The sequence below is a fragment of the Plecotus auritus genome, assembly GCF_963455305.1.
Source record: "Plecotus auritus genome assembly, chromosome: 2".
NCBI lineage: Eukaryota > Metazoa > Chordata > Mammalia > Chiroptera > Vespertilionidae > Plecotus > Plecotus auritus.
The window spans coordinates 13425861-13445707 of record NC_137771.1 but is presented as its reverse complement, the minus strand read 5'-3'; the positions used below and the strand labels follow the sequence as shown (position 1 = coordinate 13445707).

General features: G+C 49.6%; 1 protein-coding gene across 1 annotated transcript; it reads right to left on the bottom strand.

Annotated features, from left to right (window-relative positions):
• Nucleotides 1–6428: 6428 nt before the first annotated feature.
• CELA3B (chymotrypsin like elastase 3B) lies at nucleotides 6429–12261 on the bottom strand. The gene is made up of 8 exons (XM_080654804.1): nucleotides 12210–12261; nucleotides 11385–11470; nucleotides 9936–10033; nucleotides 9677–9811; nucleotides 8496–8632; nucleotides 7993–8135; nucleotides 7188–7340; nucleotides 6429–6522 (listed from the first exon to the last, which is right to left on the bottom strand). The coding sequence occupies exons 1-8, from the start codon at nucleotides 12247–12249 to the stop codon at nucleotides 6505–6507; spliced, it is 810 nt and encodes a 269-aa protein (XP_080510930.1). The 5' UTR covers nucleotides 12250–12261; the 3' UTR covers nucleotides 6429–6504.
• Between the last annotated feature and the right edge of the window lie 7586 nt (nucleotides 12262–19847).

Genomic DNA, 19847 nt, shown 5'->3' with positions numbered 1-19847 from the left:
CATCACCAAGGTGTAGATCAATATGCACAGTATCATCCCATCTGAGGAAATCTTAGTTTTTTAAAATATATTTTATTGATTTTTTTACAGAGGGGAAGGGAGTGAGAGTTAGAAACATCGATCAGATGCCTCCTGCACACCCCCCACTGGGGATGTGCCCGCAACCGAGGTACATCCCCTTGACCGGAATCGAACCTGGGACCCTTCAGTCCGCAAGCGGACGCTCTATCCACCGAGCCAAACCGGTTTCGGCTCTATTTTTTTTAATTTTGATTTTTTAATCCTCACCCAAACATATGCTTATTGATTTTAGAAAGCGGGAGAGGGAGAGATAAACACTGATGTGAGAGAACACTGGTTGCCTTCCCTACGTGCCTGACTTGGGATCCAACCTGCAACCTTTCAGTGTGCAGGAATGATCACGCTCCAACGTATTGTTTTTTTAACCACCATTATGTATCACTTTCATAACTCGAGGGAGAAAACCTTTCTGAGGGAAAAACCCCTAACCCACTTAGGAAAACACCCTTTTAGTAATTCTAATTTCCAACACCCAGGCCTTTACAACCCTGGCTTCTAGAAAGTATCATTGGTCAACAGTCCGTTCTCATGGCTGGCTCTGAAAGAGGAACCCAGCTTATAAAGCCTATCAGTTTTATTTATTTTTCTAATGTGCGTTGTTGGGTGTGTTTTTTTCATTTTAAAATGCTTTTTATTGTCTGCCTGCACGCCCCCTACTGGGAATCAAACCCAACTGAGCTACACTAGCCAGGGCAAAGCCTATCAGTTATATTTATTTTACTTTAATCCTCACCCGAGGACATTTTTTCCCTTTCATTTTCAGAGAATGGAAAGGAGGGAGGCGGGAGAGGGAGAAGATAAACATTGATGTGAGACACATGGACTGCTTGCCTCCCGCACGCGCCCCGACGCGTTGGTGGGCGGGCCTCCGCTCTAACCACTGAGCCAGGGCGAATCCTTCGTTTTAGATGACCACCTGACGCTGCTCGCTCTCACCTCTTACGGACTCGTTTACTCAACACTCTTTCCTACCTGACACTGTGTTGAGCACTTTATTAACAGCAGCAGCCGCTATTTGTTGAATTTCAAGAGCCAGACACTCCGCGGCAGCTTTCCCTCATCCAACCCTCCCGATAGTCCAGTGGGAGTTAACTTTTCCAGGCACAGACAGACAAACTGAGGCTCGGAGAGAGGGGACACGTGCAGGAGGGGGACACGTGGTGGGACCCCTGAGCCGAGTAAAAAACCGCCGCGTCCAGGCCGACTCCTCCCACCAATATGGGCGCGGCTCAGAAGGCTTAGGCCGGGCCGGAAACGCGCTTCTGGGGAGTCCGACCGGGATCTCCTCCTTCTCAGCTGAGGCGACGCCCAACGTCACGCCAGGCGGAGCAGCCGGCGACCCCAAGGGCAGGGCCTCCCGACTCCTAAGACGCCAGCGTCCCGGCTCCCAACAGACCGCGCGGGGGAAGGAGTCGGAGTGGGGTGGGGGTTCACCTGTACATGTGCCACTTCAGAGGGAGCTCACCACAAGAGCAGACACCTCACAAGCGAAACCGAGAACGAGAGCCCCCCAGCCCCGGCGCAAAGATTTGTACCCCATTGCCGGAACCGGAAGTCGCGCCCTGCCGGAAATTGGAAGTGGAAAGGGGACTAGGTTAGAGGGGGGCCGGGTCTCTCTAGGCTTGGGGGGTCCTCCGCAACTTCATGGTTTTAACCCGTGATGGGCTTTGTTCTTCCTCAGTCCTCAGTCCTCAGTCCTCACTACCGCCTGCGGCGCGGAGCGTTGGGTACAGCTGCTTTTCCACTTCCCAGAAGTTCTTTGTCTTTCTGAACCGCAGTTTGCCCATCTGCAAAATGGAAAGAGGATGAAAGGGGGAATTGAGACATTCTAGAAGCCCGCGGGCAGCTGAGTCAGAGCCCCACCCAGAAGTGACACCCTTGAATCTTTGCACCACCCCGAGGGAAGAAAGCAAAGAGAAGGCTGGGTGGCTGCTGTTTGGACAGTGGTCCTGTATGGCGCCCGGTGGAATCACTTCACATGAGGAAGTGGGCACAGACTATTAAGTAACCCGGCCTCAGTCTAAGACCCAGACACAAGTGGGCATATGCCGTGCGTATTTAACAGTTTGTCCAGGGTGCGACCATGCATCTGGGAGATTCCATCTTAGTCCTGTGTACCCCTTCCCAAAGACTTTCCAATTGCTGATGGTTATGAACTGAAATTTTAAAGTCATACTGAGCTGGTTTGAGTCTGAATTTAGTTTGGGTTTGAGTCTAGAATGGTGAAGGAAAAGCTCAGTGTCTGATTGATAACCTGTTCCACATAAATCAAGACATTATTGTTGCGCAGTTCTGTCCGACTCATGTGGCTACATAGTTCAAGCATTTTCACCGTTTTTTAAAAAACAGATTCTTATTGATTTTAGAGAGAGGACGGGAGAGGGAGAGGGATAGAAACAACAATGATGAGAGTCATTGATCAGCTGCCTCCTGCACGCCCCCTACTGGGGATGGAGCCTGCAACCCGGGCATGTACCCTTGACGGAGGAATGGAAAAGAGGACCCTTACAGTCCGCAGGCGGAGGCTCTACCCACTGAGCAAATAGGCTAGGGCTAAAATATCATCTTGATATCAGCAATTACCTTGTTGGAGACTGGATGGCTCCCTGTATTTCAGTCTCCACGTGGCTTCTTTTAGCCTTAGTTATGGGACTTCTGTTCAGCTGGATTTCAGGCAGCTCTGAATGATGGTTGTTCTGTAGTTTAGCTATAATTTTGATGTGGTTGTGGGAGGATGTGAATATGCATCTTGACCGGACGCATTGACTATATGGTTTTTAAAGGATTTGAATTGTTGAGACTTGGAGATTAAACAAGAGGAAATTGAATTATTGATAAACTTTTAGGCAAGATTTCCTAACTTCTCTGCTGCCCATGTATGAGAAAGGTGTCATAGCAGTTCTCAGCCTCACTGTGAGGCTGGGTGGAGGAGGGCCCCTGAGGGCCCCTGAGGACCCACGACCAACCACAGGGTGGAATTTTACACATTTGACTGCCCTTTATCCTAAAACTATTTTGGAATATTGTTCAAGGGCCCTTCCCTGACCCATGAGAAAGAAGTAGCTCTTCAGTTTTTGCAACTCTGTGGTGCCTTAGAACACCTGGCAGTTACATTTATAACACAGCACTATCTGACTCACCACAAATTATTAACACATGCTGGTCCGAGAATTTCTCCCATCCTCTCCCACACTCCCATGACACAGAGGTCTCTGCTGTGCCTGACCCAGTTTCTTCCTTGCCCTCACTCAGGCCCTGCCAGACACGAGCTTCTTGAGCTTTTGTAGGAGCTGGCGTGGGTGTAAGGGCTGGACGAGAGTTTGTGGGCGAGACTTAAGAAAGATGTGGGGCGGTTGTAATATATGGAGGCAGTGGATGGGAAAAGAAAAAAAAAGGGATTTTGAGAAGTATAGTTGATACAATCACTTTTGAGAGAAATTTGGCAATTGGTAAAGTTGCAAATGAGCACACCCTCCCACTCAGCAATTCCATTTCCTGGAATATACCCTGGAGAAACTCACACATGTGCACCTGGAGATATGTCCAAGGACATTCATTGAGGCACTATTTGAAACCACAAAGAATTGGCCCTGCTGTGACTGTCCATCAGTAGGGGGAGAATGATAAGTAACCAGTGTTGTGCAATGGGAGACTATAAAACCAGCAGCAATGAACTAGAGGTATAGAAATCAGCCTGGATAGACCTCAGAAACATAATGTTGGGTAAAAGAAGCAAAATCATCCATATGACATGAAACCATGCATGCATTGTTTATTTATTTATTTATTAAAATATATTTTATTGATTTTTTTTACAGAGAGAAAGGGAGAGGGATAGAGAGGTAGAAACACTGATGAGAGAGAAACATCAACCAGCTGCCTCCTGCACACTCCCTACTGGGGATGTGCCCGCAACCAAGGTACATGCCCTTGACCGGAATCGAACCTGGGACCCTTCAGTCCGCAGGCCAATGCTCTATCCACTGAGCCAAACCGGTTAGGGCGTCCATGCGTATGTTTTTAAAGATATATTTTTATAGATTTCAGAGAGGTAGGGAGAGGGAGAGATAGAAATGTCAATGATGAGAGAGAATCATTGATGGGCTGCCTCCTGCACATTCCACACTGGGGATCCAGCCTGCAACCCTGGGCATGTCACACTCAACCACTGAGCCGCGCCAGCCAGGCATCATGCATGTATTTTTAAAAACTCCAACAATGCAGGTTTTCTCCCTCCCGGGAACACTCCTTTCCCCCTCTCCCTCCGCCTCCTTGTCCCTGCCTATTAGCTTCCTCACTCCCAAGCCCCAAGGGGTCTTTCTTTACCTCTATAACTTGTTTCCTAAGCCCATTTTTCTAGGAATTACTTTTTCTGCCTCTGTGAGTTACCAAATAAATGTTATCTTAATAAATAAACAAATAAATAAATAATAAAAACTCCAACAATACAATATATTGTTTATAGATATTTATATTCAATAAAAATATAACAGCATCAAGTAGAAAGATAAACACCAAACTCATTTTATCAGTCAGAATAGGTTCCAGTCGTGTTTCTGTAACAAACACCGGAAATCACAGTGGCTTATAAAAAGAGTTTATTTGTTGCCTGTGCTACATGTCCAGCAGGGGTCAGCAGAGGCTCTGCTCCATGGCTCCTCACTCCGGACCGGCTGACCTGTAGCCACCAGTTGCCAGAGCAAAGGGAAAGAGTCCTGTCTCTCAGATCTTCCCCCAGAGCAAGCCACGTGGCCAAACCGAACTTCAAGGGGCCAGGCAAGAGCTATCCTACTATGTGCCCTAAAGGAAAAGCAGTAATAGGGTTAATGACCCCACACCCCTGATGATGGTGACCTCTGGGAAGAGTATAAAGAAGTCTCCACCTAAACTGTAGTTACTATTTTTAGAAAATATGAAGCAAAAATGTAAAATTTGATCATTCTAGAGGGAAACTACTTGGATGTGTCCTACATTATGTTGTACCTTTTCAACTTTCAAAATTAGAAGTATGATTTTTAAAGGGGGGGGGAGTAATGAAACAATATTAATGTTAAAAATGATATATGGGTGGCCCTTGCTGGTTTGGCTCAGTGGATAGAGCACGTTAGCCTGCGGACTGAAGAGTCCCAGGTTCGATTCCCTGTCAGGGCACATGCCTGGGTTGCAGGCTCGATCCCCAGTAGGGGGCATGCAGGAGGCAGCTGATCAATGATTCTCTCTCACTGATGTTTCTATCTCTCTCTCCCTCTCCCTTCCTCTCGGAAATCAATAAAAATGTATTTTTTAAAAAAGATATATATGTATGTCCTCAGTGGGACCATATTTCCTTTCATGGTATTCAGGAAAAAGATGAGTAAAGGAATTCATTGTTTTTAATGTTGCTTTTGGCTGCGTGGCAGCAGTCTTGGACCTCAACAGCAGCTCACAGGGCTCCGACCTCATTGTCAGCATTGGGTGCACATCTGCGTGTGTCTGCTCCCTCCCAGCAAGGGCTTTCCCGACATGGTCCTACTCACCTCTATAGTCCCAGCCCTGAAATTTACACAAAGAAGGTGCTAGTAAGTGTTCTGATGGATGATTCTGATACACTTATTTCTATCTAAATAATGAGCTATTTCAGGGCAGGAACCATGTCATCTTCCCCCGCTGAGCCCTCTTCTGGAACATGGAATGAATGCTGTTGAATGAATGAAGGACTGTAGTCCTCCTTCCCCAGCCTATCAGTGGAAGCAGAAAAAGCATGGCCCCTCCCACTCCAGCATGAGTCTCCCAAGGAGCTGGCAAAGTCAGTTTTTCTGCGGGTTCTACTATGTTTTCTGCATTGAAAAACCAGTGATAGCTGAAACCGGTTTGGCTCAGTGGATAGAGCGTCGGCCTGCAAACTGAAAGGTCCCAGGTTCGATTCTGGTCAAGGGCATGTACCTTGGTTGTGGGCACATCCCCAGTAGGAGGTGTGCAGGAGGCAGCTGATCGATGTTTCTCTCTCATTGACGTTTCTAACTCTCTATCCCTCTCCCTTCCTCTCTGTAAAAAATCAATAAAAATATATCTTTTTTTTTTTTTAAAAAAAAGAAAGAAAAAACAGTGATAACGTGTGGCTATGTAGGGTGACCAGCTCTCCCAGTTTCAGCACTGAACGTCCTGTGTCCTGGGATCCCTGTCACTTCCAGGCAAGCTGGGATGTTGGTCACCCTGTAGCAACTTCCTTCTTCTCTCTGGGTCTCATTTTTTCCTCATCTTCATATGACAAAGTTGGATATGGTCTTGTCTCTACATAGCAGACCTACCATTTTGGGAAAGGGCTGAAGGGGAAGAGGTGAGTTACAGAAGGAAGCAAGCCTGGAGCTGGGATTTTCTGAGAGATCTTTATTATTTTTTTTTTTGCAAAGCGTGTGGATCCGTACTGCCACCCAGGCCTTGGTTCTAGTGGCTTGCCATGGTCTGGAAAAACAAGGGGGCGGGGGAGACACAGAGTAGTCTAGTTAGGAGCACAGGTTCTGAAGCCAGATGGAACTGGGTTAAACGCCCAGGCACGTCATTCATTAGCTATGTGACCCTGGGAGGGTGACTTGACCTCTCTGAGCCTCAGTTTCTTCATCTGTATAATGGGGGTAATCATAGTAGTCACCTCCTAGGTTTTTTTTTCATTAAACTATTAACTAAGGTGCTTATTACAGTGCCTGGTAAATACTTAAGTAGTTTCTACATGGTGGCTATTACTATCACAAACATTATTAATCCCTCTCACCATTCAACCCCAGGTGATATTTGCACTGTCACTGGGGCCTGAGCTTCTTGAATCACAGCTCATCATTACTGTTTACTTAATCATCTGTCCACTCACGAGGCAATGCTTGCACAAAGAAAAGACCTGCACAGATGAGGCACTTTATAACCACTCGCTGAAATAAGAACGTTCAGCAGTTCAAAGCTCCACCCAGAAGCTATTGAAGTTCTTGGGGCCACACTGTAGCAGAAAACATCCCCCAGCCCTCTGGAATGTCACCAAGGACCCCTTGACTAGGATCCTCTGAGGCCCTCCTCAGGATCTGCTGTTCTGACCCCCCTGCTCTCCTCCCCTGGGCACCTCTCATCTGCCTGCTCACCTCCTGGATCCAGTCGTTAAAGGCTGAGACACGCGTGAACACAGTGGGCTTCTTGCGGGTGTTGCAGCCGAAGGCAGAAACGAAGCTGGTCACACCATGGACCTGCCAGGAGCCATCTGCAGCGGGGCAGCTGAGGGGTCCTCCAGAGTCACCCTGGAATGGTAGAGAGCAGGGCGAGGGGGTGCTGAGCCATGTCTGAGCTGTAAGGAATCAATTCTGACTTTGGGGATTTTGAGAAACCTTGTATTACTTGGCCTGTCTGAACCTCAGTTTGCTCTTTGTGATGAGGAATAGTATCGGTCTTATGGGATTTTGTGAGAATTAAATGAGATGATAGATGTATGATCTTAGCACAATGCCTAGTAGAAAGGAAGTAGTTAATAAATGGTCGTTCCCATTATTAGTACCACAGTTCACTATTAATGTGATTGCTCATACTCACTTCTTATTTTTTTCCTTTTTATACACTCTTCTAATACAATAATAGTTTTGTTTAATTATAACTTCAGGACAACAGAGTCGAAGATGACTTTTAGAAGTCAATATCTCTTGTTGTGTTGATGGGGAAGCCTAGGACCAGGGACTTGCCCAGGTCAAGGCAGTGTGTGACTAGGACTAGAACCCAAAGGTCATGACACCGGGCTGGGAATGTGTGTCTGAACTACCTAACTTCCTCTCAGACCTGCTGGCCTGGAGGCTGAATGGGGCGAGCAGGCAAGATTCCTCCTGCACCTTCCAGGCCAACGTGGTACCCCAGGGCCCTGGCCGCCCAGCTGAGTGGCTGTAGCCCAGGGAGCTGACTCACGTTGCATCCGGAGCGGATGTCCCCACCGGCACACACCATGGTCTTCTTCACGGAGCTGCCCCACCAGTCCCACTTGGAGCAGCGCTCATGTTCCACCACGGGCAGCAGGGCTTGCTGCAGCTTGTCAGGGAGTGGCCCACCAGCTGTGGGGGTAGAGAGCGCTGAGTGAGGGGTCTTGGGATGCAGGGCTTAGGCTGGGGTCTGGGAGTCAGGGCTGGGAGCCTCAGTGTGGGGTGGAGGTTCTGATGGGGAAGATGGGGACTCTCTTCCCACCAGGTTATAGAGTCCTGTCCACTTTGTCTACCCGCATCCCCGGCACCTGGCACTCACTAAAAATGTTCAATCGAGCATATTCGTGTTCGGGAGGAGAGGGGGAAAGGCTGCTGCTGGAGGAGGAATGGGGAAAAGTGCAAGGACTGGTCCAGGTGTTGACCTCAACCTCTGTTCCCAGGCCCTGCCTTTCTGCCCACTGTCCCTGTGGCTGGGTGAGGGCCAGCACGTACTGTAGAGTCGGCCCCAGCCACTGATGTAGCAGGGTGCCTCGTTGGGCAGGATTTCATCGGCAGGAGGGAGGCAGGCGAGCTGGACTGAGTCTCCCAGCTTGGCGGGGCGCGACAGCTTGATGAGGGCGATGTCATTGCTGGGGAGGAGGGAAGAGTCATGGGAGCCTGGTTATCCCCCAGACCAAGCCCCACCTCCCAGCCCTCGCTCCGGATATTCCACATTCTGACTACATCCGCTCCTTTTCCCTACAGACCCCTTCAGCTCCCTGCTCACCCCTGACCTTCACAGCTGTCCTCAGCTTTTACCCCCGTGGTTCCCACACTTCAGCTGCATCAGAATCACCAGGAAGGCTTGTTAAAACACAGGTTGCTGGGCCCCTCCCTAGAGTTTCTGATGCAGGGGGTCTGGGAGGGGCTCAAAAATGCACATTTCTAACAAGTTTCCAGGGGATGCTGATGCTGCTGGCCTGGGGACCACCCTTTGAGACCCCCTGCTCTTGGTCTTCATCCACCTGCTTGTCACTCAACTCACTTCACCTGGGTCTGATTTTTCTCTCCACTTACTCCAGGAGCCCTGTGAGACAGGTCAAAGTCCTGATCATCATGGCCCCTCATTCTTGTCCTTCACTTTTAGGGGTTCTGCACTCTTCTTTGACCTTCCCACCAAAAATACTAAACCATCCAGACACACAGTTTTGCATATGGTTGAGGGCCTTGTGTCCTCACCCAGTGATTGCCTCCTTGACCTTCATAACCACCCAGGAAGCACAGAATTCACCTTGGCAAGTGGTAAAACTGAGGCCCGAGAAGGGCAGTGACTTGCCCAGGCCGCACAGCGACTTAGTGCTGGAGCCTAACTCTTAGTCCAGTGCTTCTCCTTTTGCCCAAGATGCACTGGGTGATAGCTGCTGAATGGAGGAACTTTTGGATTTGGAGACTGGGTTCTAGAGGAATCCTGGGCCAACCAGCCAAGTGGCCTTGGGGGAGTTCCTGTCCCTCCTTGGGCCCTGCTGTCCCCTACTTAGGGAGAGAGGTTTGGTGTCGATGGTCCTTAAAGGCTCTGCTGGCTCCGACCCTCAGCATGTGGACCTGGGCACAGCTTGCTGGACCCAGAATTGGCTTTGGGTGATGGAGGGAGGAGTAGAGGAGCCCCTAGGTCCCAGGCCTGAGAATTCACTTACCCACAGGCCACGCAGTTGGGGTTCCAGAGTGGGTGCACGAAGAGATCCTCAGAGTTAATGGGGATCACCTGCTCGGGGCCCTCATCCTCAGCCCGGTCATACTCTCCCAACACCACCTGGTAGGTCATGGAGCTCCTGCCAGTGGAGGTAAGGTCAGTCCAGGCCTGATTGGCCTCCCTCCCTCCGTCCCTTCCACAGCCACCCACCACCCTGGCCTGCCAGGGTCATATGCAGGGATGGGGCAAGTGAGAGAACTCACGAGATGCAGTGGCCTGCAGTCATGACCCAGTCGGGGGCGATGAGGGTGCCACCACAGGTGTGGTGAAAGGCTCCATTCTTCTCATACTGCAGGGAGATCTGGGGGCCAAGGAGGGAGAAGCCTGAATGGTTTGGACCCCACAAGGAGGGTTGCTACCCCTGGCTGTGTACGTGCACTGTACAACTCTAGAGGGCATCATGCCTGCAGAAAAGAACGGTGCCCTCTAGAAAGACGCAGTGCCCAACCTATGCAGCTGCTCATGCTGGCCCTGTCACTTTTCCACTAGAATCCCACTCGCTCTGTCCAAAAGCTCTTCCAACTCCCAGCCCTCTGATCTCCCTGGGGACCTCCATGTTCTCTGCCCTCTAATTTTCTGTCTCAAGAGCCCCAGGTCCTCTGTTCTATAAGGCACCCAGTTCTTCTGAACCTCAGTTCTTTTAAGGCCCTTTCTTGGGCCCTCTGAGGCACAACCCATCTCAAGTTCTTTGCCTCTCTTCTTATTTCCCACATTCAGATTTTCAAAAGCTCTTACTAAACCAGGGGTTGGCAAGTCATAGCTCCTGGACCCAATTGGGCTTATGGTCTATTTTTGTACATAAGATTATTGGGAAAGAGTCATACTCACTCATTTATGTATCATATATGCTTTCATGCTACAATGGCAGAGCGAAGTCATTGCAATGAAAACTATATGGCCGACAAAGGCTAAAATATTCACTCTCTGGTCCCTTACAGAATAAGGTTGCTGACTCCTGCTATAAACCAGTGCTATCCAATAGGAGTTTCTGTGGTGATGGAAATGTTCTATATTTTGGCTGTCCAATATGGTAGCCACTAACCACACATGGCTATTGAGCCACTGAATTTAAAAAAAAAATTGTTTAAAGACTAGTTTATTGAATTTTAGAGATAGAGGAAGGGAGAGGGAGAGAGAAACATTGATGTGATCAGTTGTCTCCTACACATCCCCTACCAGGGATCAAACCCGCAACCAGGCATATGCCCCAAATGGGAATGTAGACTGTGCCCCGACTGGGAATTGAACCAGTGACTTGAACTGGTGACCTCTCTGTGCATGGGTGGACAGTCAGCTAACTGAGCCACAGAAGCAGGGTGACATTTAGCTCTTTTATACAATTCAAGGAGTCCAGCAATGAGTCCCCAGAAATCTCCCTCCCTATATGTAGAGCCTGACATTCTGCTTAGTACACCAACCATTGGGTTAAACATTGCCCTCTCCAGATTCCACGTTTAACTTGCAAACATCCTGGCGAGGGTTACAGGTTGAATGGGCAAAACTTCCACACAGATTGTCCAAGGGTGTTCTGGCCTTTGGGAGCTGAAGTGACTACCAGAAGCAAAGCCATGGGGTTAAGACTAGATGCCTTGCAGTCAGAGCACAGGGTACAGAGCCTATGGCAGGAAACAGTGCATGGGTATTGCTCTTACCTGCCAGGGCCAGCTGTAGGGGACCGCATCCTCACCATTGACCACCCGGGTGGAAGGGTGGTAAGAAGGTCGGCCACAGCCCGAGGCTGGAAGGGAGAGTAGAGGTGTTAATCAGCTAGAAGGTCCCCAGAAGCTAAGAAGAATTCTGGGTCCCAGAACCAGCTGGGCCACAAACTGGCTATGTGACCCCACACAAGCCCCTTCCCCTCTCTGGACCTCAGTAGCCTTGCATGTGAACTGTGAGCATTTGGACTACAGCAGAGTCCCAGCCAGGAGTCCAGGGATAGAGATGAACACGTGGCCTCTTCCCCTGGCAACACCGAAGGGTTTAGTGCCCTTAGAACAGTGCCTAGAGCCCAAGAGCCTTTGAGAAGTGATAGCTATTACTGTCAGTCAAGGAAGGCGTCCTAAAGGAGGTGGCCCTGAGCTGAATGCAGTGTGTCAGAGCGACCAGGGAAAGGTTAGACCATAGACTATGGAGCGGGTAGGAGGAGTGTGAGAGGAGAGTTGGAGGGTTAAGCAGAGGAGCAGTATTTCCAACCTAATCAGTCTAACCACAGAGCCCAAACTTTTCACCGTTAGACTGTTTGCTGCCCCCATTGAGGATTCCCACCATAGCCCTTTGGGTCTTTCTCCTAAACTGGTCCACCCATGGCTTCCCCTCCATTGTCCTGCTCAAGTACCAGGCTGAAAGCCCCCTCAAGCATGCCCTAGTACAAGCTGAAGACCCCCTCCTATACGTGCTGGGTTCATGAGATTCAGGGCAGGGGGCAGACTTCAAGGGCTCCTGACCCAGTGTAACACAAACACAGGCTGGGGTCTTACCGAGGGCCACCAAGAGGAGGGAACTCAGCAGCCGGAGCATCGTGTGTTTTGAGATGATAAGACAGGGGCCCAGAGCCGGGACTCTAATATAGGGCAGAAGGTTGATGGGGGACTGGACTGGGCCCCATTTCTGGAACAGGTGGTGGAAGTCCAGGTTTCCCACGGTCCAAGGCCAAGGTCCCACCCCCACTGCAAAAGGGGGAATGACAGCCAATGACAGGACCCAGAGTTCTACACAACGCTACCTGTGTAGCCAGAGTTCCCTCATGTGGCTACACAGGTGGCATCAAATGGCCTGCTGATAACAGGGGAGGGGGAAGGAAAGTTCACATGAGAACAAAACAGCCTCTCTCAGGAAAGAACATGGGCTTTGGAACTGGTCAGACCTAGATTCAAATCCCACCACCTCCAAGCTCTGCAACCTTGGGCATGAGGATTAACCTCTCTGAGCTTCAGATTTCTCATCTCTAACATGGAATTGATACTAGTATCCACCTCAATAAAAAAAAAAAAAATTGGCTGGTGTGGTTCAGTGGTTGAACGGGGGCCTTTCAGGAGGTCATGGTTTGATTCCCAGTCAGGGCACATGTCTGGGTTGCAGGCTCGATCCCCAATGCGGGGCATGCAGGAGGCAGCCGATCAATGATTCTCTCTTATCGTTGATGTTTCTATCTCTCTCTCTCCCTCTCCCTTCCTCTCTGAAATTAATAAAACCACATTAAAATTTTTTTTGTTGAATACTTTCTCTATATCAGGGGGTGCACCAGTAAATAAGACATGGTCCCAGCTCTCCTAGAAAAACAATAACAAAAGAAAAAAAATTTAAGGCTGTTTCTGAGTGTGGCGGTAGGTGCTGTAAAGAGAATGACATGTGAGTGACTGGCGTGGGAACAGGAGTAATTCATTTAGATGGGGTCCAGAAAGAGTGACATTTGGACTGAGGAGGTTGTGTTTGAATGAGTCCCAGAGGATAAGTAGAAGCTGGTCATGGAAAGCCCTAAAGGAAAAGCACTCCAGGTAAAAAGGGCGGCAAGTGCAAAGGTCTAGGAGCTGGAATGGACTTGGCTTGTTTAGGGAGATGGAGGTCAGTGTGGCTGGAGCATAGTCAAGGTGGAGAGTAGGGGTGATGCGTCAAAGAAGAGGAGACACCTACAGCTGAGTTCACCTGTGTTTCAGCAGTTCTGTTCCTAGTACAAACCCTGGAGAAAATCTTGCACATGTGCCCAGGAGGCATGCAGAAGTATGTTCCAGGAAGCCCTGTCCTCAATCCTTAATCACACCTCAAGTGTCCATCAAGGAGAATGCATGTAAATATGTAGAGTATTCAGAGAATGGAGTATGAATCCACAGTCAAAGAATGAATCACAGTGACATGCCACAATGTTGATAATTCCTAGGAATGTAAATTAAGGAGAAAGGTCCTGGATAATTAAATGCAGTTTACTGTCCTTTTTTATAGAGTTAAAAACATACTTTTTAACTAAAAGAACTAAAAGTTAAAAACATACTTTTTAAGGACTACAAGTAGGTGAACAAAACTGTATAAAAAAGCAAGCAGAGCCGAAACCGGTTTGGCTCAGTGGATAGAGTGTCGGCCTGCAGACTGAAGGGTCCCAGGTTCGATTCCGGTCAAGGGCATGTACCTTGGTTGCGGGCACATCCCCAGTGGGAGGTGTGCAGGAGGCAGCTGATCGATGTTTCTCTCTCATCGATGTTTCTAGCTCTCTATCCCTCTCCCTTCCTCTCTCTGTAAAATATCAATAAAATATATTTAAAAAAAAAAAAAAAAAAGCAAGCAGAGTGTGATGGACATAGGATTCTGGATGGTGGTTGGCTGAAATCTGGTGGGGGTGAGGACAGGTTACATGTTGCTAGAGGGTCTAGCTTTGCTTTAGTAGTTTTTGTTTTGGGTTTATTGAAGGTTAATTTACATAATAAAATTTTCCAGTTTTAAGTGTAAAATTAGTAAGTTTTGACAAATACAGTTATGTAACCACCACCACAATCATAATACAGAAGTTTTTTTTATTTTTTTACTTTTTATTTATTGTCTAAAGTTTTACATATATCTCCTTTTTCCCTTCTTGAATCACCCCCTCCCCCACAGCCATTCCCAACCTGGGTAAGCCCCTACCGCCCCAGTGTCTGTGTCCATTGGTTATGCTAATATGCATGCATACAAGTCTTTTGGTTGCTCTCTAACCGCCCCCCCTCTCCTGCCATTTGTCTCTGGATATATTCTTGTTCATCAAATTATGTTGATCACTATATCCCACATATGAGTGAGATCATGTGATATTTATCTTTCTCCGACTGGCTTATTTCGCTTAGCATAATGCTCTCTAGTTCCATCCATGCTGTTGCAAATGGTAAAAGTTCCTTCTTTTTTACAGCAGCGTAGTATTCCATTGTGTAGATGTACCACAGTTTTTTAATCCACTCATCTGCTGATGGGCACTTAGGCTGTTTCCAAATCTTAGCTATTGTAAATTGTGCTGCTATGAACATAGGGGTGCATATGTCCTTTCTGATCAGTGTTACTGATTTCTTGGGATATAGTCCTAGAAGTGGGATTACTGGGTCAAATGGGAGTTCCATTTTTAACTTTTTGAGGAAACTCCATACTGTCTTCCACGGTGGCTGCACCATTCTGCATTCCTACCAGCAGTGCACGAGGGTTCCTTTTTCTCCACATCCTCACCAGCACTTCTTGTTTGTTGATTTGTTGATGATAGCAGAAGTTTTAAAAAATATATTTGTATTCATTTCACAGAGGAAGGGAGAGGGAGAGAGACAGAAACATCAATGATGAGAGAGAATCATTGATCAGCTGCCTCCTGCATGTCCCCTATTGGGCATTGAGCCCACAACCTGGGCAAGTGCCCTGACCCGGAATCAAACCTCAACCTCCTGATTCATAGGTTGATGCTCAATCACTGAGCCATGCTGGCTGGGCAAAACTTTTTTAATTCTCGCCCGAGGATGTATTTATTGATTTTTAGAGAGAGAGGAAAGGAGAGAGAGAGAGAGAGGAACATCAATGTGAGAAACATCAATCTGTTGCCTCTCATACGTGCCTTGACCAGGAAATTGAACCTACAACCTTTTTGGTGTATAGGATGACACTCCAACCAACTGAGCCACCCGACCATTCCAGAACACTTTTAATACCCCCAAATTCTCCTCCTGCCTGGTTTCATGCTGTCTTAACCCCACACCTGGCCCCAGAATCCAGTGGTCTGCTTTCTGTTACTACAGTTCTGCCTTTTCTAGAATCTTTACTACAAATGAAGACACACTCTGTATCTTTTGTTTCTGGGTACCTTTTACTTAGCATAATGCTTTTGAGATTCATCTGCGTTATTATGTTAGATATGGTTTTGAAGGTGCTAAGTTCATTATTTAAAACTAGAGGCCTGGTGCACGAAATTTGGGCATAGGTAGGGTTCCTAGGCCTGGCCGGCAATCAGGGCTGATCAGGGCCTTCCGGCTGCCACTGGGGCCTTCCTTCATTCCACACCGCCCCCTGGTAGTCAGCGTGCATCATAGTGAGTGATCGAACTCCCAGTCTCCCAGTTGAACTCCTGAGGGGACACTTTGAATATTAGGCTTTTATACTAGTACTAGAGGCCCAGTGCACAAAATTTGTGCACTCGGGGAGGGGGGTGTCCCTCAGCCTGGCCAGTGCCTTCTCCTAGTCCGGGAGCCCTCGGGGGATGTCTAACTGATGGCTTAGGCCCGCTCCTCGTGAGGAGCGGGCCTAAGCTGTCAGTTGGACATCGTTAGCACTGCCGTGGAGGTGGGAGAGGCTCCCGCCATCACCACTGTGCTCGCCAGCCCTGAGCCTGGCTTCTGGCTGAGCCGCGCTCCCCCTGTGGGAGCGCACTGACCACAAGGGGGCAGCTCCTGCATTGAGCGTCTGCACCCTGGTGGTCAGTGTGCATCATAGAGACCAGTCGTTCTGCCATGCAGTTGATTTGCATATTAGCCTTTTATTATATAGGACTAGAAGCCCGGTGCATGAAAATTCATGCACTGGAGGGGGGGGTCCCTCAGCCCGGCCTGCCCCCTCTCACAGTCCAGGAGCCCTCAGGGGCGGGAGGCGACCCGGCGATCAGGGGAAGGCAATGCCCCCATCACACCTCTGCTGCTGCCACTGCCAGCAGCACAAGCCTCGGCCGGCCCTGGTTACCTGAGCCTCAGCCAGCCCTGGGTGGCTGGGCGGCCGCCATCCGAGACTTGCTTGCACCTCAGGCTGCCCTGGGCCGCTGGGGGGCTGAAGGGACTGGGGGACTCCGGAGGCAGGCACGCAGAGCAGCCAGACCTTCAATTTCCCAGCCGTGCCATGTGCCTGCTGTTCTGGTGGGGCTGAGGGGACTGGGTGCCGCCATCTTGTGGCTGTGGGCGCCGCCATCTTTGAGGGCGTGACAGTCAATTAGCATATTCCCTCCTTATTGGCTGTGGGGGCCACCATCTTTGTGAGGGTGTGATGGTCAATTAGCATATTCCCTCTTTATTAGATAGGATATATAGATAACTACATGTCTAACTAAATGAAAGTGGCCCGTGAGTGAACTAATGATGCCTGAAACAATGATGAGAGTATGACATGGGCTGAGGATTATAATTTATCTAGTTCTATTGCCTGAAAGAGAGCATGAGAACATGAGAGATAGAGGTGGGCGAAGGACAGATCCTGTAGGGTTTATTTTCTGGTCAGGTAATAAGGAGTTAGGTCTTTATTTTCATCATAAGGAGCAAGCCATGGGGGAGGGGGAGAGGGAGCTTATTCATGGTTGCTGCGTGAAGGATTGTGGGTGAGAGAGAAGGGGACCAGCTGGAGCTATTTAGGGGCTGGGCAAAATGTGAGGGCTGGGGCTTGGCCTTGGGCAGTAGAGATGGAAACAGATAGGGGTGGGATCAGGGCGTATTTTGGAGATAGAGCAATACCTCTGTGAAGCGTGAAGCACGGTGCCTGGCACAAAGTCAGTGAACTTAGTCCACACTCACCCGTGGAAAAGACAGCACATCCTTGGCTGTTGCAAGCAGCTCCCCAGCCCAGGGCCAACACGTTAATGGTGCTCAATAAACATTTGCTAAATAAGGCAAAGTAGCTCTGCAGGCTTTCCTGAGTCACCCCTCAACACCCCGTGCTCTAAGAATGGCCAGGCTCCTTCCTGCTAGTGTTCCTGCCCAGCGTAGAGCCCTCCTCTGGGGCTCCTGCACTCTGGAAGCGGGAGGAGGGCAGTGCTGAGCTGCTTGAGATGGATCCCAAGGCAGAATGTCAGGCATCAGCTGGGCAGGTTTTCTCTCACAAGGGCACCCCCTCCCATTACACCCTCAGTGACATCTGCACCCCAATACCCTGGGCCCATGGAAAATGTGTGGACACAACAGAAGCAGCTGTGAAAATCCTTCAAACTGGGATAAAAATAGCTGTGCCTTCCCGGACCACCTGTTCCCTATGGGCCTGGACATGTTTGTTTGCTCAGCTTTAAAGCTCAGAGTGATTTCTCAGGCCCTGAGCTGAGGAAGAAAGAGGGAGGAGGGGGAAGCTGTGGGAAGGTGGGAGACAGGTCAGATACTCCCAGATTCCACTGAAGAGTGGTGAAACAGAGCCTACAGTGACATAATGATCTAATCCATCTCTTCTGTCTGAAAAATAGGGGCATTAAGACCCAGAGAACTGTGAGGACTGGCTTAAAGCCCCCTGATTTGTCACTGCCTGGCCTGGCAGAAGGTAACCCACAGCCATCTCCCAACTTCACACCATAAGCTGTCCCAGCCTTTATCCAGGTGTCCTTGAGCAGGTCCCGGCCTCTCTGTGGGCTCTGCAGATAGACATGTGGCCACCCTGGCCCTCTGTCCTCCAGGACCACTGTCCCATCACCATCTGTTGGGTCATTTCACCTCCAGGCCTTGTGGACACAGTCAGCGGCGCTGCTGACTTACCCTCTGGGGGTTCTCTGGCCTAGGAGCGGATGGAGCAAAATCTCTACAGGTGAACCTCTTCCCAACCCCTGGGAAGAGGGTGCTGGCCAGGAAGCTGGAGGGGCCAGCTCTACCGTAGGCCTCAGCCTGAAACACAGCAATCCACGTCTTGACTGGGCAGTGGAAGTGGGCATCAGAGAGTATGGGGAATTAGGAAGTAGGTATGGGGAGGGGAGGGGGGGTCGGCGGCCAGGGAGCCTTTTCCTTGGGGAGTTCCTTTATTTCTAGTTCCCACCTGATGGGAAGTCCCATGAGGACAAAACTTTCTCTTATTCACCTTTGAATTCCCAGTGCCTAGAAGGGGCCTGGCACACAGTAGGTACTCAACAATATACATATGATATTAAAAGAGTCAATGACCGAATGAATGAAGCTAAAGGACTCTTCAGATGCCTGACTCTTTCTACCCTGAAAGTACAATTGACCCTGACGTTCATAAAGGGCACATCTGGATGCTGGGACTCTCTGTCGGGGGAAGCTCAGTGTCAGCCTTGGGATGGTGGTTCGGAAGAGCAGCATCCTAAGGGTATTAACAGATGTTCTATGACAAATGGACCCATGGGAATGGAGCCCAATGAGGCGGGGCGGGGGGGGGGGGGGTTGCCTGCTTTGTTCACAGCTGTGACTCCAGGTCCCAGAACAGAACCCAGTGGGCACACAGTACAGAATCAAAGGTCAAATGGGATTGGAAAATACAAGATTAAATAAAGTTCAAATGCTTTCCTGCAGAACCAACGTTCACTGTGATTCATATACAGTGATGTTTTTTAAAATATATTTTTATTGATTTCAGAGAGGAAGGGAGAGGGAAAGAGAGATAGAAACATCAATGATGAGAGAGAATCATTGATCGCCTGCCTCCTGTACACCCTCTATGGGGGATCGAGCCTGCAACCAGGGCACGTGCCATACGCAGTGATCTTAAGTCCAGAACTCTCTGGTGCCTCATTGCCCTGGAGTTCCCTTCTTCAAGCCCCATCTCTTTCAGATGGGACAGCCCAGCCTCAGGGTGGGGAAGGAGGCCCAGGGTCAAACAAGTGCCCACCTGCCCTGTAATGGCACTGAGAAGCCACCGAGGAGACCCAGGTGACTCTTGTTCCAAGGAAGCCACTGCCTCGGCTGGGACCTGAGGGATTGTTGGTCCATAGTGCTGGGAGGGACGAGGACCAGGGACAGTCTTCCTCCCACGGCTAGTGCCATGTCTGTCTGGGCCTGAGCAGGGGTGGGGTGGGAGTTCCTCCCCCCAGCTCTGAGGGATGGTGGTGAAGGAGGTGTGAAGCCCTCCTCCTTACGCCCCTGCCCTCCTGGCATATACACATTCAACAAATATTTGTTGAACACCTACTAGATTCCAGGCATTGTCCTGGTCAGCGGGGATCCTTCTGCCAGGATGACAAGTCCTCTGAGCTCACAGCCAGCAGGGAGAGTGAGCAGCAGGAATTCAGTCAGTCTGCTGGATCCTCTCCATCTGCTCTCCACGCAGCCCCAGCAGCCCCACCCTGCCCCTTTGGCCGACCTGATGATTGCATCAGTGGGCTCTTGTCCTCTGGGTTTGGTTCAGCCAATGGAAGGTGCCAGCAGGAGACTGGAGGATGGAAGAGAGAGCAGTTCCAGTATCTATTCCCCAGCTCCCTCCCTGCCAGGCCT

Coding starts and splice junctions, on each gene's coding strand:
- CELA3B (XM_080654804.1), bottom strand. CDS start 12,249: ATGCTCCGGCTGCTGAGTTCCCTCCTCTTGGTGGCCCTCG. Junction 11,471..12,209: donor CCTCCTCTTGGTGGCCCTCG/GTAAGACCCCAG, acceptor TCTCCCTTCCAG/CCTCGGGCTGTGGCCGACCT. Junction 8,136..8,495: donor TGGCTGGGGCCGACTCTACA/GTACGTGCTGGC, acceptor CTACCCCCACAG/CTGGTGGGCCACTCCCTGAC.